This window comes from Sarcophilus harrisii, chromosome 2, assembly GCF_902635505.1.
Source record: "Sarcophilus harrisii chromosome 2, mSarHar1.11, whole genome shotgun sequence".
In the NCBI taxonomy this organism is placed as follows: Eukaryota; Metazoa; Chordata; class Mammalia; order Dasyuromorphia; family Dasyuridae; genus Sarcophilus; species Sarcophilus harrisii.
In genome coordinates this window covers 417,288,080-417,305,983 of record NC_045427.1, presented here as the reverse complement: position 1 = coordinate 417,305,983, position 17,904 = coordinate 417,288,080, and the positions used below count along the sequence as shown (strand labels likewise).

At 41.6% G+C, this 17,904-nt stretch overlaps 1 protein-coding gene across 4 annotated transcripts in view; it reads right to left on the bottom strand.

Annotated features, from left to right (window-relative positions):
- Positions 1 to 2,227: 2,227 nt before the first annotated feature.
- FAM193B (family with sequence similarity 193 member B) overlaps positions 2,228 to 17,904 on the bottom strand; it is a 40,366-nt gene continuing 24,689 nt past the window's right edge. For 2 of the 4 annotated variants that reach the window (XM_031953754.1, XM_031953757.1), the window contains 3 exons: positions 8,247 to 9,234; positions 7,771 to 7,846; positions 2,228 to 2,656 (listed from right to left, as the gene is read on the bottom strand). In XM_031953754.1, coding sequence (XP_031809614.1) covers positions 2,509 to 2,656; positions 7,771 to 7,846; positions 8,247 to 9,234 — 1,212 coding nt within the window. In that variant the 3' untranslated portion in view covers positions 2,228 to 2,508. Of the gene's footprint in view, positions 5,659 to 6,386; positions 6,485 to 7,770; positions 7,847 to 8,246; positions 9,235 to 17,904 lie in introns of all 4 variants that reach the window. The other 2 variants (XM_031953755.1, XM_031953756.1) reach the window with 2 other exon arrangements.

Genomic DNA, 17,904 nt, shown 5'->3' with positions numbered 1-17,904 from the left:
CGATCTTCAAGACTGACCATTGCACTTAAGTCTTTCACAGTTCTTTTCTTTTACAATGTTGGAGTCATTATGATGCAATATTTCATTACGTGCATATATTGTAATTTGTTTATCCACTCCATAATTGATGAATACTGTTTCCTAGTTCTTTGCTACAATAAAAGTGCTACTATATTTTTGTATATATAGGTCCTTCCCTTTCTTTGATGTCTTTGTGCTGTAAGTCTAATAGTATCACTGTGTCAAAGGAATTGCACAATTTAGTGACTGTAATAATGGTTGAACCACTTGAGAGTTCCATCAACATCATATTCCTCATAGCAGTTCCAACAATTGCCATTTCCCCTTTTTGTCATCTTTGCCAATCTGATAAGTATTAAGTGGGAAACAAAGTGTTGTAACGTGCATTTCCACGAATGGTTTGTTAACTTTTCACACCATAAGTTAAAAATGTTCGATTTCCCATTTTTGAGAACTGCATAATCTTGTCCACTGGCCATTTATCCTCTAGAGAATAGCTTTTGTTCTTAGCTATTTATATCAATTTCCTAGCTAATCGGAAATTTGTAAGTTTGTTGCAGATTTTCCTTGGCTACTTTCCTCAAACTGACTGACTTTTGTACAATAAAAATTGTACATTTTTATTTCCTGGCTCTTGTTTGATCAAGAACTCTTTCTCTATTTTGTTGTGAAAGAGATTTCCTTCTGTTTTGTTTGATCTTTTATATCTAGGTTATGTATCCATTTGGAGCTTATCGTATGTGATGTTAGATGTTAGTTTACTCTTAATTTCCGCCAGACTATTCGTTTTCCCACCAGTTTATGGTAAACAGCGAGTTTCTGGTTTTATTGTATACTGTTTTGTCACATTCAATTACTTCTGGGTCTTGTACACCTAGTCTGTTCTGGAGAGTTCAAAAGAAAATACTATATAGATAATGCTTCATAAAAAAAGGTTGGTAACCAAGAGATTGACAACTACCAACACACATGCTTATTTTCTCATCTCTATACAAATCTTCAGAAGTCTATGCACATTTAAAATATTCTATTTTTATTTTATATTTTTAGTGTTAAAGGGAACAGTCAGGCTTTCATAGGTGAAAAAAAAAAAAAGACTGTACCTTAAAAAAAAATCATTAAACTTGGAAGAGAATGTAGCCTTGAGCTTTTCCTTAAAATGTATCCCATACATGTTAAAATTAGATAAGACTACATAAAGCTTTGTTCAATGGCCCAGTGAGTTTTAATAACAATTGAGGTTTAAAATAGATATAAGCTCACTTAAGTTGTTTGATGGCGTTGAAAAGGAGGTAGACTCTGCAAAGCCCAGAAAGAAATCTTTTTGTTTGGACAATGGGCGAGTTCTAAATGATCTTACAAATATATTCATTATAGTCAGCCGCAGCAGACTCCTTAATAAAATGCAGAGTGATGAGACTGGTCTAACCATCTACACTGAAGTTCAGTTTCTTTTTAAAAAATGGCTATTACTCAGAATGACACTCTTTTAGATAATAGCAGCTTATTGAGCTAATTTATCAGTAAACATAACATCATGGAGGGGAGGCTGTTCTCAGTTTTCTCTCCCTCCTCAAAATATCCTGTATACAATTATCTATGTGATAATTGTATCATAAAGATACAATTATATTTTTTGGTATCCTCCTGGTAGAATTTAACCCCCTTAGAATGCAGGGCTAGTTTTTGTTGTTGCATCATGTGCCTTTTCCAGAGTAGATACTGTTTTAAGTATACTTGTTGAATGAATAGTAGATAAACAGTGAATCAGATCCAGAATTCAGGAAAGCAGGCTGGATTTCGTTTGAGAGACCATGCCGTGTTTTTAATGATTGTGATCTGCTCACCACTCTTCATCCCATGTCCCCAGCTCACCTTCTTAATAGCTCTCATCTCATGGTGATGATATGTGGCTATATATTATGAAGTTCAGCATTTCATTTAGAGAATGCTGGAAAAAGGAGGCTGAGATTGGCAATGTGTGGACACCAAGGGGATACTGGTAAAGAAATAAAAGTAGCCACCAGAGTTGAATTAATCTTTGAATGTTCAGTAGCCCCCACCCTTTATCCCTAGCACAAGGAGGGTCGATGGTGGAACCCCTGTTGCCCCCTCAGCCCCATAAAGACTCTTCGGGCTTATGCCTGCAAAAAACCTTGGCCTGGTCTGATCCTAAGCAAGATGAACAAATCACTGTGCACACCGCCTGTGTCCAAATGTCATTTAATCTTTCAGCATGAAAGATCTTCACAGTATCAAAAGTAAAGAATAAAAAAACCAAACACAGAGAGAAGCGCTGGGCAGGCAATTCCACCAGCTCCTTTACCCCACAGTACCCTGGGGGAGCAGCCCGTCCCAGTCCGGGCTCCAAGTGTGGAGGCTGGCTAGCACCAGAAATCGGCTTTTCGAAGATCCAGAGTTTGTTTCCATCACAGCTCAGTGTCAATCCAGGTTTTGGTTCATCCGAGGAGAGGGGTTCTTAGGTAGTCAAGTGGCAAGTGGACAGGTATGAATGACAGAGCCACCATGAGGGCAGGAGTGGGGAGGGAAAGTACTTTCTCTCCAGACATTCAGCCAGTACCCAAGAGCTACGACCATCCTGGAGAAGAATAGTTCAGTGTGGACCAGGCAGGGGCTGGGGAAAAAAGAGGGTGATAACACAACCTGCTTCTCTTCCTGTTCCATAGTTCAGGCTTTAACATACATCAGGAATGGTTCCAACCCCCCCCACCTTCACCCCTGTGATCACTGTGGCAACAGAAGCAAGCCTGCATGCCATTTCCGCTCCTTGGGTTGCAAAAGGAAATCAAAAACATTTATCAGACTATCTGGATTGCCTTCAATTGCCACCCCTACTCTCCCAATCATAGGAGGGAAAACACATGCCTGGGAGGAGAGGGATAGGACAGAGTATATAGTAGGTGAATTCAAAAGGTGTTCTAGACCTCAAGCAAAGTGGAACCACCTCCTGGGTGAGGACAAAGGGCCCTTCTTGCTACCAGAGTTGTTAGTACTCCCTAGGACAAAGACCAACTACCACCAACTTCTGCTCCCCTTGGCTGTGGCAGAACCAGCACCTCATGTTGAATGCCAGGCTTCTATTTATCTGAGGAAGGTGCCCAGCACTTCTTCCTCTGAGGTAGCTGGCCCAGAAGCTACATGGCTTCTGGCTATGGGTCTCCAGAGCCCTGAGAATTTACTGCTCTCCACAGGTGTTTAGCTTTCTGCTACCTTGACTCCTGCTCCTCCAGCTTCTCATCCCCAGACATTTTCCAGATAAATGTTAATACCTAGTATTAACAACCTTGCTGCTCAGCTGTCCAGACCTAAGTAAGAGGGGACAGGAAAAGGAAAGGGAACGAGTGGAGTGGGGACTACCCTTGCTTCCAGTTTCCAGCCATTCAGCCAGCTAGTCCACAAAAGGCTGTTTGGGAATGTTGGCTCAACAGATCTAAGGGAAAAGGACAAAGATTAGGGAATGAATACAAATGAATATTGGGCATGTGGTACTAGTTCCCATAAATCAATGATGGGGGAGTTAGAAGGAAACCAAGAGAAAAGTCAGAGCAGTAATTCTGAGCATGCTGTCTTGTACTGACTATTACTTAATCCTGCCTACTTGATTCCTTCCTGGAAAGGACCTTCGGGCAAAGAAGGGAAGAAGAAACTGTAAAATTAGAGAATTTCATAAAGCACTGATTCATAAGCAAGTATATATCCTAAAGAAGGGGTCTCCCCATAGGTTAGAGGGATTGGTTCTGTCTGAGGAAATTTCATTTCCTTTAACATTTCACATCTTGGGTCATCTCAAGTGACAGCAGTTTTAATTGCCCAAGGAGTCTTACTAAATTGCTCAGGAGTCTGTGGACAGACTAGGTCCCCCAAATGGAAAATTGGCCAAGGAAATACCAGCCTCACTCAAAGGATATTCAACATTCTTCCTTAATTCTGTAAAGGCTCCTCACCTCAGTAGATATGGCAAAGTTAGGAGCAGAATCCTAGGAACTTCTAGTGCTTGTCCCAGAACAGAAAAGAGAATCTGGAACAAGGCTGAGGCATTGGGGATGATCAGTTGATTGGGCTCATGTTGCAAAGGGATTTTAAAAAGAAGGATGTGAGGTCAAAGTTCAGCATTTAGGGAACCTGTTGCCACTAAACTCTCAAAACAGTTTGTCAATTTTTTGTTTAGCAAGCCAAGCCAGAGGCCTTAAGTACTAGGTTGGGGGGCACTGATAGCAGAAGCAAAAAGAGAACTGGATTTGGAATCTAGTTAGAAGCTTGGAGGTTCTAATCTTGGCTAACCTACTCACTAACCAAACTCGAGCAAGAGGCTGAAGGTATGGGGGCGCCTAGACGACCTCTAAAGGCCCTTTCAGCTCTGGACCCCAGGATTGTACTCAAAGAATAGAAAGTGTCCTATTTTCAGAGGAAGGCAGGAAGTTCAGAGAGCACTCCTAGAGGCAGGAGGAGGGAAGGGAAGGAGTAGAAGCAAGATTCTTGGAACCTGACTACAGAATGAAAATGGCTCTGTAACTAGTTACTTGAGAAAGTTCTCAACTTCCCTGGAAGGAAGGAGAGGAGGGCTGGTGGGTAAGGGACAGGTCAGAGCAGGTCTCTCTCTGTTCCTGAGGACAGTATGCTAGTGTGCTAGGAACCTGCTCCAGTCCCCACTGCTGAGTACAGCTGTGTAGACCTGATCCACATCCTCCAACCAGAGGATGCTACAGAGGTGGGAAGCTGGGGTCCTCCCCAAGTTGAACAACAAGATCCTTGTTCCATGAGTTTCCCCCTCAAGAAGTAAATCCCAATTTTCCTCTTTTTCCAGTCAATGTCCCCAAGCCCTGAAGGACAGTTGCGCAGCTTTTAAGTATAACAATCCAGGCAGACAGCTGACCACAGAGGCTAGAGTCCAGTAGGCTAAAGAAGATGGCTGGAAGGGGAATATGGGAGGGAGCAAAGAGGGAGTGGTAATTCTCTCAGTCTACAACAATGTGGGGTGGGCGTGGTGCTTACTGAAGGCTTCGACCCAAGCTCCCCACATTCAGACAGCTTTCAACCATCCTGTTGACATCTCCCTGTCTCCTACAAAATGCTTCTCACATCCCTTTGAAGTCTGTGTTCCTGGCTACAGTATAGGGTTTAGTATCAGGGCCTGAGTCCAAATTCTAGCTCTACTACTTACTACCTGGTTTAAGGTTGGAGAAGTTCCTTCCCCTCACTGGGCCTCTGCTTCTTCAGCTGTAAAATGAGGGGGCTGACCAGGTGCTATGTAAAAGCCTTTCCTGCTCACAATCTTATATTCTACCCGCCCCAGACACTCTTAGGCTGCACTGGGCTGGGGTGAGGGAAGAAGACTGGCTCTGTTTAAGAGTATCCTATTACTTTGCATCTGGTGGTGTGCTCTGTGTGTGTAGGAAAGTAGGCCCTTCCCCCAGAGTTTAAAGTTGGATATGATGTGAAGGCCAAACACTGGGGTTCCACATTTCCTACAACTTCCCTGTCAGTTGAAGAGAAGCAGGGGAGTCAGGCCTTCACTCTCTGCCGGGCTGTGCTGGAAAAGCTCATGTGGGACAGGAATGAGATGAGGACCAGTGACTAGTATTCCCAGGCATCTCAGGAACCCGTAGAAAAGGGAAGCTGGAGTAAAGGAGAACAAAGGAACCAGGCAAGAAGGAAGGCATGGAAAAGCCAATGAGAAACAACAAAAATCATATCCTTTTTTTAAATAAAATAAAAAAAATTAAAAAATTTTTTATTGGGTCCAGCATGGCCCTTCTACACACCCAACGGGAGGGTCAATGTGAGTATTATACAGAAAAAGGGCATGACCAAGGCTCCCAACTCCTGGGGTCAGTATTCTCCCCCATTTTATCAAAAACTGAGACATAAAAAGACAAAAGGGACCTAGACTCATCAAAGTCTTAATTCTGGGGCCTTGGTAGCCAGGGAGAAGGAAGACTTCAAGAAGCTCATTAAAGGGGCCGTCAGAAGCCAAATCACTTCAGGAGGAGGGAATGGTGCACAGGACACAATCTCCTTTCCTCCTAACTCCTTGCCCACTTGCCCACTCTAGACAGCCCCAAAGTAAGCAGGCCTCAGAGTAAAGGAAGGAAGGAAGGGCAGGAAGAACACCTGTGCCTTCAGGCTCACAAAATGACACAAAGCCACAAAGGGGAGTAGGAAGGGAGAGGGGGTGGAACGCTCCGGGAGGCCAAACTCTCCAGGCCACAGAGTGTGCCCGGGAGAGAAGACACAGAGAGGCAGTGTCTGGGGAGGGGGGGTAGTGGGGAGGAGAGGCCCTCCCTCTGGTGTCCGTCTCCCCAGGGGGCATGCCCAGAGCACACAAGGCCCTGCCCCCATCACACCTCACTGAGCTGCGCTGGAGGTGATTTTCTTGAGAGTGAAGTTGGTCCAGTTCACAGCCACTTTTTGACGAGTCTGCTTTGCAGAATCCAGGCAGAACCTGGCAGGAAAGACCAAATCAGAGGATCCCTTATGTTCTTCTCATCGTGCCATGCTGTGGCTTTTCCACAACTAAGATGAAACCCAAGCGGATCAGGTGACAGTCTGATACACTTGCCACCCACCCCAAACCTCTCTTGGACATCAGGTAGCATGGTGTGCTAGAAAGAGCACCAGATGTGGAGTCAGCATTTCTTGTTGTTCGCTCATGTCTGACTCTCTGTGACTATATCTGGGGTTTTCTGGGAGTGGTTCACCTTTTCCTTCTCCGGCTCATTTTACAGGTGAGGAAACAGAGGCAAACGGGGTGAAGTAATTTTCCCAGGGTCACACAGTCAGATCTGAACTCAGCAAAATGAATCTTTTTGACTTTAGGCCCAGCACTGTGCTACCTAGCTACCCTTGAATCAAAAGATCTGATATCAAATCCCAGTGAGTACCATGGGCAACATTGGATTGATCCAGATCCTACAACCTGGAAATGTTATTCTATGGCAAAGAGATGAAAAACTGCAAAAACTGAATATTCACCTGCTCTGGTTTCCAGGAGAATGGGATATGGGGAAGTATAGGAAATGGGGCAGGGGATTATAGGGAGGCTAGGAATGAACCCCTCAAATTTCAGGTCAAACAGTCCATTACAGATTTGATACAACCTAGGCCCAGACCATCCAAGCTGGCCAAGGTGTTCCTTGCTAATGGACCAGATGAGAATATCTCTCTAGTTCCTTGAACTGGAGCAGGTCCACTTGTGACTGGGATATGTGTCACCACTCAGTGAGAAGTCATAGATGTCCAAGCACAAAAGGGTCAAACCATGAAAACATTAATACTTGGATCTTGACAGATGCCCCATCTAATCCCACTCTTCTCTTTGCCATGTACTCTGGAAAGAAAATAGTAACTAAGCTGAACTCGATAACCTTGGAATCAATTCAACTAACATTAAATGACTACAAAGAGAGTGGGGAAAGAGGAGTAAAGGCTCCAATCATCCTGATTCTAGTACAAGGTGGGATAGAAGGGAATGCCCTATATTTCAACTCAATGTCACTCAAAGGAGATACACTGCCAGGCAGTATCAGCTAGAGGAAGGGAAAGATTCTCATCAGAACTTCTGAAATTTCAATATCTCTCTATGGTCTAAAGAGTGATGGAGGCAGCTGGTTGACTAGAGTTTCTCAATGGAGCAAAGATCTTGGGAAATAATTTTGAATGGAGAAGGCAGTGAGTGACAGGCCCTCAGATGCAGGGTGTTCCCATGGATTTCATTCCCTCCCCACCTACCTCTTGAAGTATTCCACCTCCCGGTCCGTCTCATCCATTTCTACTCCATCCACATCCTTGGGCAGGAACACATCATCTAGCAACACATACCCAAAGCTACTCAGGACCAATATCTAGTTCCCTGGTCCCAAAGTACAGCTCACCCAGAAATGGCCATTTCTTCCAGCCTAGGAATCCCCAACCACTCCCCAACAAGGACTTACACCCTATCATCTCTGCCTCATGGACAAATTACAAAGTCCAAGACAAAGGGTTTTCTTATAACAAAACAGACCGGTCCAAGGTCAAGAGGTCTTGGGCATGGAAGGAGAGAAGGACATTGTTGGAACAAGGCAGGATGATGTTCAGCTTCATATTCTGAAAAGTCCCTCATCCAAATTGGAATCCAAAGCCAGACCACACCTGTCCTAAGGTAACACACATAGGGAAAAGGGTTGGGAAAAAACCAAAAGCCATCTGGCTCTTTTTTCACTTACCCAGAGAAGTGGTAGATTTCTCCATCTTGTTCCGGTTCTTCCTGTGCTTTCCCTTGGTTTGTGGTGAGGCTCCCAACCCAGAGGGATTCCCAAATGGCCCATGCCCTGGGCCAGGCGGCTGCACAGATTCCTGTTCTGGCCGGTCCATCTTGGCTTCACTCTTCCGGCTTCTCCACAAGCTTCCTTTCTCAACCTTAGCATTCCAAGTCCAGTTCTGTCCTGATCGGCTCCCACGAGGCCCTTCTGAGGGCTCCGGGCCCTTGGCTGGTTGCCTAGTTCCTGAAGCTTGTCCCTTAGTGGAGGGGCTCTCCAGCTTGGCCTGATGCCCAGGTACTGCATATGTCTCACTCTTCTTGCCCTGATTGTTCTGCCTCTTATTCTTCTTTTGCCTTCCCCCTCCACCAGGTGGGGGCTCAGGGAGCTCAGGCCCATTAATGGAGACTGCATCCTTCACATTCTGGCTCAGCCCTTCAGGGGCTGAGTCAGCAGCCTTTGGAGACTGAACCCAGATCATACGGGAGAGGTTAGGCACAGCACTAAGCCTTTTAAGTAGCCCATTCTCAGTGGTGGAAGGTGAGGGAAGAGGTACTCTCTCGTCCTGGGGCAGATCACGCTCACTAGGGGAGTGTAGTGTGTGATTCTGGGAGGAACCTAAAGTCAAAGGTGAGAGATCTAAACCAATCTCTTGTAGGTCAGATGAGCCATTGAGGCGGGAAAGGAGGTCCCTCTGCTCCAGCATGGCTGCCTTTTTAGGAAAGTCATTCACATCCAGATTAAGGTCATATACACTGAAGCTGGCTCGGATGGATTCCTTGATGGTATTTTTGATCTCCTGTAAGCGGCTGGTCAAGAAGCTGTTGACCCGCTCCAGTTCAAGCTGCGGCCACTCTAACAGCTTTTCCCCTGATGGTTCTGCACCTTGACCAGCCATGGAATTTCGATCAGCACGCTTAGAGCCCTCAGCTTCCAGCTGGGCTTTTTCCTTCTCCTGCAAATATAAAGTGCAGAGTTAGCTGGGGGATCAATAACATGGGACTTCATTCATTTAAAATGCATTTATTAAGAGCACATTAAGTGCTATGCACATACTAGTTACTAGGGACACACAGACAAAAACAAGTGCAGTTTCCTTGCTGTCAAGAAGCTTACATTCTACTGAAGGGATTCAGCATGTACACCTAAAAATAAACAATACATAAAAGTGTTTACAAAGCAATTTCTGGGAGGGAAAGGGTAGAGCAACTAGAGGAGACCCAGGATAGGTTTGTCACTTGAGCTAAGCTTAGAAGGAAGCCAAGGATTATAAAAGGCAGAAATGAAGAGAGAATGCATTCCAGGCCTCTGCAAAGGCCTGGACACATGTGACACATAATGAACTCTGTAGCATCATGTGTATAGAAAGCAGCCAGTACTATACTTTGTCTGGAATATAGTACAAAGAATAATGCACAATTAGGCCAGTAGTCAGGAGCCAGGTAAGTGAGTTTAATTTTATAACTGTTTATTAGGAGTTAGTTCAATATTATTGTGTTCATTATCTTCTAACAATTTGTTTTAAAGATGACATGCAGTGATACTTTTGAGAATAGAGAGAAAAAAAAAAAAGCACAGAACATAGACTTGAAATAATTTGATCTGGCCCTGCCAAGACAACACAGGTGACAACAACCTCCCACTGCTCGATTTTTTTTTTTTTTAATTAAAAGCGTGCTTTATTTTCAGTTCAATCAAAGTACTATATAATAGCTATGGTTATAATCTTATCTGCAGAATATTAACATTGTTAGCATTATCTTTTTAAAAACAAATATAATGAATAATTATACATAATTAATTAATATAATAAAATTAATCAAACTAGGTCCGTTTGGTGGCGATAACTGCTTCTGGATTTATTCAGCAAATCAAGAGTCCTTTATAAATTTTCCTCAGCTCTTAGATTCTGTTTATACCTCTATACACAAGAGAGCTAAGAGGCTCCTGAGGAACGACAAAAAAGTTAACAGCAAATAGATTCCAGTTTTTAGGAATAATAAACTTTCTCGCTGACCATTAAGCATCCAAGAATAAGAAGGTGCTTATCATCAAACCATATCTAGAGTATGGTATTCTGGGAGCCATAGTTTAAGAAGTCACAGGGAAGCTCAGGAACATCCAGAGGACAGAAACAAGATTAGTAAAGGGCCATAAATCCATGCCATAATGATAGGTTGAAGGAACTGAGAATATTTAAGTCTGAGGAAAGGAAATTTTATGGAAGACTAGATTTGTTGTGTTTGGTTTCTAAGGTTAAAATCAGAAGCAAAGGGTGAAAGTCAAAGAGGCAAATTTGGGCTTGAAAAACTTCTTTACAATGAGAGCTACCCCAAAGTGGAATGAGCTGATGAGGGAGATAGTAGCTTCCCCTTATTACATGTCTTCAAGCAGAGGCTGTATAACCACTTGTTAGTTAAGTTGAAACAGGGATTCCTTCTTGGGCATGAGTTAAGCTAGAAGGGCCCAGAGATCCATTCCTACATTCAGTGAAATGTTTTCTGTATTATAAACATGAAGAAGAAACCCAGAGAGCTTACACATCTATATAATGAACCTGAAAGAACCAGAGAGTGAACACAGAACCACAAGGGTGGAGAAGAAAGTGAGGACTATGAGAAAGGTGTACAAGAGCTGGTCAGCTTGACCCCAATTTAGTATATATGGCCCCATTTTTGCATGTTTTTATTATCCCTCTGCAGTCCTGACAAAACATGGCCATTCCATCTATTAGCCCTCTACTAAACTTCAATATCTGGTTCATAAACTCTGACTGCTCCTACAGTGGGTCAGTTCCTAATTTGCTGTGGGACCTGAGGCAAAGAGGTTTGGTACTCCAGTTGTACCATTTTCTAGCTATGTTTCCTTGGGCAAGTTCACTTCCCTTCCCCAAGGTTATTTTCTCATCTGTGAAAGTAAGAGAATAAAATCTGCACTAACTACTTCACAGATATGGAGTGAGGAAAGGGCTGAAATTACTACAGACTTTATTAGGCTGCTATTAGACGGTGAGGTCCTTGAGAACAGGGAATTTGAGGGAGGGGGAACCTCAGAAGGAGAGGGTGTCTTTCTTTGTATCCTTGGTACTCAGCATAATATTTGGCACAAAAGAAGCACTTAAATGAATATTATTGACTGACAACTTAAAATGGAAGATTTTTTTTTTTAACTATAATACCTGTTTTTACCAATTTCACAAAACTATTGTGAAGATAAAATGAGATAAAGGATGTAAAATTGCTTTGGGTAAAATGTTGTGCAAAAGAAAGATATCTTTATATGTTTGTAACCTAAGACTATGGGAAGAAATACCAAAAAACCCTAGACAAACAATTTAACCTCATTAGATCTTGGCTTCCTAATTTCCAAAATGGAAATGACACCAACTCTCCTTGCCTCCTCATGGAAATATGGCAAACTTTCAGATATTGGAAGTGCCGAAACTGAGAACAAGTGTTGTAAAGAAGGTTTATGCTATGAAGATGTTGGACTAGAAAAGTCACAGAATATATATTTATATATATTTTAGTAAGGCAATGTGGTAAAGTGACTTGGCCAGGATCACACACTAGTTAAGTGTCAAGTATCTGAAGCCAGATTTGAATTTCTGGTCTCCTCCTGACTCCAGGGCTGAAGTTCTATCTACTGTGCCATCTAGCTGCATGGAGATATCAAAGAATTTAAAGATGGAAAGAAGTTATGTAGTCCTGCCTTCCAACTTTACATATGAGGAAGCCATAAAGGTTAAATGACTTGCTTTTAGAAATCAAGTAGAAATAAAGAGTTGGGATTCAAATCCAGGATCTGATACTCAGTACAGTATAGTGAAAAGCACACTGGCTATGGAGTGTATAGGTCTAGATTCAAATCCAATCTTCTATACTTACTACTTATGTAACCTTAGAAAAGTCACAACTTTCCTAGGCCTCTATTTCTTCCAGCGTAAACCAGAAGAATGGGACTGGACAATCTCTGATGAACCTTTAGATCTAACTCTGACTGTAAATCCAGTGCTTCTCCCACTCATTAAAGCTGGCTTTTTACCAAAGACTTTCAGTAGGTACAGTTTGTGACAGAGGTGATAAGCACTGAGCTTATTCTGACTCTTGCCACACCACCTAGAACAATCAACCTCCAGTCATTTAGGATACTAAAACTTTTAAGTGAATTCATTTATGTGAAAACACTTGAAAAACAGCCACACTAGATAAATATGTAAGGAAATATTAAGATAGGACTTCTAATCTACTTCATAAACTTCTTAGAGCCAAAAGTTATAATGTTCTAAGTAAGGGAGAGTAAAATTAAACCTAAAAGACTACATGATCCTTGAAGATTCTGCTTCCTCAGGACAAGGGGATAAAATGGAATAGATCATTCTCATCCTTCCACAAAAAGCACAGACCAGACCATTATTATTTCAACAACAGCACCAAGATCAAGAACTCTGCAAAAGAAACCAGCTTTGCATGATGAAGGAAATCTAACTCAACATTATCTAAGTTTTTCCCAACAATACAAAATCCATGTGTACAGAACACATGAAGTTAATTCAGTAATAATTTACATGTAGCTCTGGTAACAATTAGTAACTGAGCTAGGGATACTGGCATGCCACCTGGTGGCATGCTACACAACGGCAGAAGTGTACAGAGGTCAGGAGTATAGTTCACTTTAGTATGTTGTTTCGGGTTTTTTTCCTTGATCTTGTACTTTTATCTGGGTAAGGTGGTTCCTGGGAGGGCATTCCTCTACTAGGCAGAACAGTAACTTTGTTGCAACTACTAAAGTTGCCTGGGGACAATAAACAGTGAAGTTATTTTCTTCAGGTTACCCAGGAGGTATCAGAGCTGGGCCTCCTATGCATGGTCTCTGAATGCTAAGCCTAGATCTTTATGCTCTATGCCAGGATACCTTCAATTAAGGGCCCGTCAGTGTTCATGAATTAGATAAAATCTCCAGCAGGCCATTCCTCAGGATAAGCAGGTTCACTTAACCTTAGAATTTCTCAGGGCCTCCCCAGCCACCTCCAGGAGCTTTGGTTTACAAATTCTTTTAGCATCCATCAGCTCATCATAGCCCTAGGTAGTAAACAAGACAGATTGTTATCCCCATTCTTGAGATAAGAAAATGGAGACCCACAGAAGTTAAGGGACTCTTGAAGATCCAGAACTAGTGAGTGGCAGAACACATAAAAATTCAGGTTCAACTCTCTTTCCACCCTAGGCCAAGAGGCATAAAAGCATTTCCATGAACTCATGGACATATCTACAGCAAAGTGATACTGTCAGTGTCACTGATCAGTAACCCTAACTATAACCAGCAGATTAATGACCAAAAAACCACAGACCTCAGAAACCTACTTACATCCTTTAGTAGTTAAGGAAACCAAGGCCTAGTGAAGGCAGCTCAGGCAAAATAGTCCTGGGTATCTTCTCAGAGAAATCAAATTCAAATGCCAGCTTCTTTCATGAAGAATTCCGATCCCCCCAAACCTCAAGAGAACCTTCGCCTCCTTTGAAGCCCTGCAGTATTTTGTACCTGGCCCACTTATGGCCTATATTATATCTTTAAAATCCTAGTATAGTTATTTATATCCATGTCTCCCAGCCCCTACCACTTAATACTATAAGATTTTTAATGGGAAGAGCTGTGTCTAATTGAAACCTTAATTTTCAAGATTATATGAAGGGACAAACTTAGACACACAATCTGTCAGAGAGATCCTTTGTCACTCAGAGGGTAGACTGTGACTGTACTAACCTGATTCATCTTCAGTTCTCCTTCACTAGCTTCTTCACACTTAATACAAACAAGTTCCAGTCTGCCCACTCTTAATCCCATCTCTCCTCCTTTCCATGGACAATTACCAAAAAAACTACCTAGAGGGGCAGCTAGGTAGTGCAGTAGATAGAGCACCAGCCTTGAAGTCAGGAGGACCCGAGTTCAAATCTGATCTCAGACACTTAACACTTCTTAGCTGCGTGACCCTGGGCAAGTCACTTAACCCCAATTGCCTCAGTGCAAAAAAAAAAAAAAAAAAAAAAAAAGCTACCTAGACCTTAAATCTTTACTTCCTCATTCTCCTCAATCTTTTTTTTTAATGTGGTTTCTGTCTCTGTACCTGGATTGTTCCTTCTAAGGACACCAATGACTAAAATAACCCATTACAGTGGCCTTCTTTCCCTCCTCATCCTTGATCTTCTCTGCAGCTTATGGCACTGCTGATTACTTTTCCTACTGGATAATCTTTTGGCTTTAGTAACAACACATACTCCTTAGTTCACCTTCCTTCACTTCTTTCAAGGGGCTCCTAATTCCCTTGGGAGAAAAAATGTCTCCCAAGGTTTTACACTTGTCCTTTCTGCAAGTTTTCCATTTGCAACCTCAATAACTCCAAAAGTTATTGGAGAACCCACTTCACCCAATAACCCAGTTTTGTTAACTACCCATCATTTGCCTACCCAAATCTTTCAAATCTGTATCCAGATCTGACCCCTCTGAACTCCTGAACAGCAGATATTTCTACTCCTGGATGTCCCAAAATTTCAGTGTGTCCAAAGCAGAGTCTGCTTTACCTTTCCCTCAATACCCTTTTCTCACCTAACTTCACTTTTTTCTTAGTCATACCAGCATTTACTCTATTACTCATATTTATAATTTGGAATTATCTTTGATTCCTCCGTCCCTCATATCTTCAGGTGCCAAGTTCTGTAGATTCTACCTTCATAACATCTCTTCCCTCTTTTCAATGATTCCATTCAAGCTCTGATTACTCCTTGCCTGAAACTAATGAAATAGCTTCCTACCAGGTTTTCTCATCTCTACTTTTACTGTTCCAACCTATCCTTCATGCTACTACCTGAAGTAATCTTCCACATGGGCTTAATTAGCACATTCCTCTACACAAAAATCTTCAGTGATCATAGGGAGCCTTTAATGACCCAAACATACCTCATGTGTCATATTGTTCCCTCTGTCTGGAATATCCTCTCCTTTTTTCCTATGAAATTTTTTTATCCATCCCTCAAAAGTCAACTCAAATGTCACCTTTTACAGAAATCCTTCCTTTATCCTAACCTCCAATTGGTAATGACATTTTCCTGCCTAGATTATACAAAGCACTATATGCAAATTCCTAATGCAATGGTTATTTGTATAATAGTTGTTTTCATGCTTGTTATATAATTCAGTTATAACAAACTCTATGAAGATTGGGACTATTCTATGTTTTACCTAAACTGCGTTAACACCAAGTACAACACATACAGCATTATACCTAATAAAGAAAAGAGAAAATTTGAAATATGAAATAGACCAGAAGGTCATATAAAGCCTATAGTGAAAAGTGACACCTTACATGGAGGAGAGAAGGAGGGAGGAGCATGAGTTTCCAAATGACTCTCCAATGAGTGTGACATCAATATTCAGACTGATTCAAAAAATAACGTCAGAAAGGAACAAAGTCTATTTATTCTTCCAGAAGACCTTGGTGAACCTGAAATTGAAGCAGCAAGCTACTAGATTCCTAACTGGGTTCTTTCCTATAAGACAAGAAATGAAATGTTTTCAAAAACAAAAATATGAGGAGTGTGTGTGTGTGTGTGTGTGTGTGTACGTACACAAATACATACACATGAAGGTAGGAAGTGGGGGAGAGGGACAGGCTTATCTGATGGGAAGAGAGAAGAGTTCCATACAAGAACAGCATTATACTGATAATCACATGGGAAACATGGAAGGAATGAAAAAAGTGCTGACCATGGAATCAAGAAACCTGGAGCTCTTCAATGTATTAGCTGTGTTAACTCAAGCAAGTCAATTCATCATCTTAGTTATTGAATTGTAAAACAAGAATAATAAAACCTGCTTCTGGAAGTTATTGTGTAAAGAGGCCATCAAAGATGATTGCAAGAAATCATTCCAATATAGCATGAGGCTCTAAATCTCATCTCGAGGTAAAATGGTCTTAAAGAGGGTTCAGTGGCCCCAGAATGGCTGCTAAATAAAAAAAAAAGTAAGTAGAGGATCCAGAAAAGGATGGTCAAAAGAGGACTAGATTTAGAGCCAGAGAATTTGGTTTAAATATTAATTCTCCTTTTACTATTTGTGTGATTTCTGGCAAGTTACACCATTGCTCTCAATTTATTTCCTAATCTATAAAATGAAGCAGTTGGAAAAGATGACTGCTAAGATGCCTACCAACTCTAAACCTTTAACTCAATGCTTTGAACCCTAAAGAGGGGCTAACTGGGGCCAAAAAACATCAAGCCAATCTACTAACTCTAACAGTGAAAAAAATTGGTTATCAATAGTTGTTTGATAAACATAGACAGGATTGGCCAAGTGTTTGATATATTCAAAGTCGAAGAGGACAATACCTAATTCCATGACCAAAAGTGTTTGGTTAGATGTATATAAAAACCCTTTCAAATAAGATCTCTTAGTAAAAGTAGCTACACTTCTGGGCAAAATCCAATAAGTACAGTTGAAAAGCATTAATGAAAAGTGTCAATGACTGGCTTCTTCATTCAGTCTCTGGGAAAATCTTCATAAAAAGACAGACAAACTGGAAGGAATCTAAAGACAAACAAGGATAGGCCTAACAGCAATATTTTTTTAAATGACACATATAACTGTGAATGGACAAAGATCAGGAGATGTTTGTGTCATTCTCAGCAAGATCCTCAACTTCTTCCTTGCTTCCTCTTTATATCTAATCAAGTCCTATCCATTATATCTTTGTGGCATCTCTTATATATACCCTTTGCTCTCCTCCAGCTTTGTCACCACTCTGGCCCCCATCATCTCCTGCCTGGATTATTCTAAGAATTCTGGTTGATCTTCCTGCCTCGAGTCTCTTCCCCACTCCTGTCCACACTTTAATAAAATTTATTGACTCCCAATTAACTTCCAATGGCTCCTTTTTACCTCCAGGATCAAACATAAAACATGTTTGGCATTCAAAGCCCTCCATAACCTCATGTGTTCCTATCTTTCCAGCCTTCTTCTACCTTATTCCCATTTCTCTTTGATCCAGTGACACCAGTATCCTTGTAGTTATTCCCACAGAACACTCCATCTTCCAAAATTCGCTCCCTTTGTATCTCCATCTCCTGGTCTCCCAGGCTTCAAGACTTCTCCAAGAAGCCTTTCCTGATTCCTCTTCATGCTAGGACCTTCCTTCTGAGATTATCTCCAATTTATCTTTGTGTATATATAGATACTGTTTACACATAATTGTTTACATATGGTCCCTCCCATTAGACTGTAAGCTCTCTGAGCAGGTTTTTGCTTTTCTTTATGCTATGCCAGCACTTTGTGCAGGGCATAGATAGCATTTAATAAATATTTGTTCACTGAGACAAGAAAAGAGTAAAAATCTTCAGGACCTTCCTATTGCCTACTGAATAAATTCAAACTCCTCCACAATCAACCATCACTTTATGATTCAGGCAGATTGGACTTTTCTCTATATAACTTCTCCTTACCCCTCAACGTGTAGGTCTTATGTTCTCTGTTTACACTGGTACTAAAAAGTTCCTATTTATACTTTAAGAATCTGTGATTTTGCTCTAACTCGCTAAAGATTAGAGAAATGCAAATTAAGACAACTCTGAGGTAT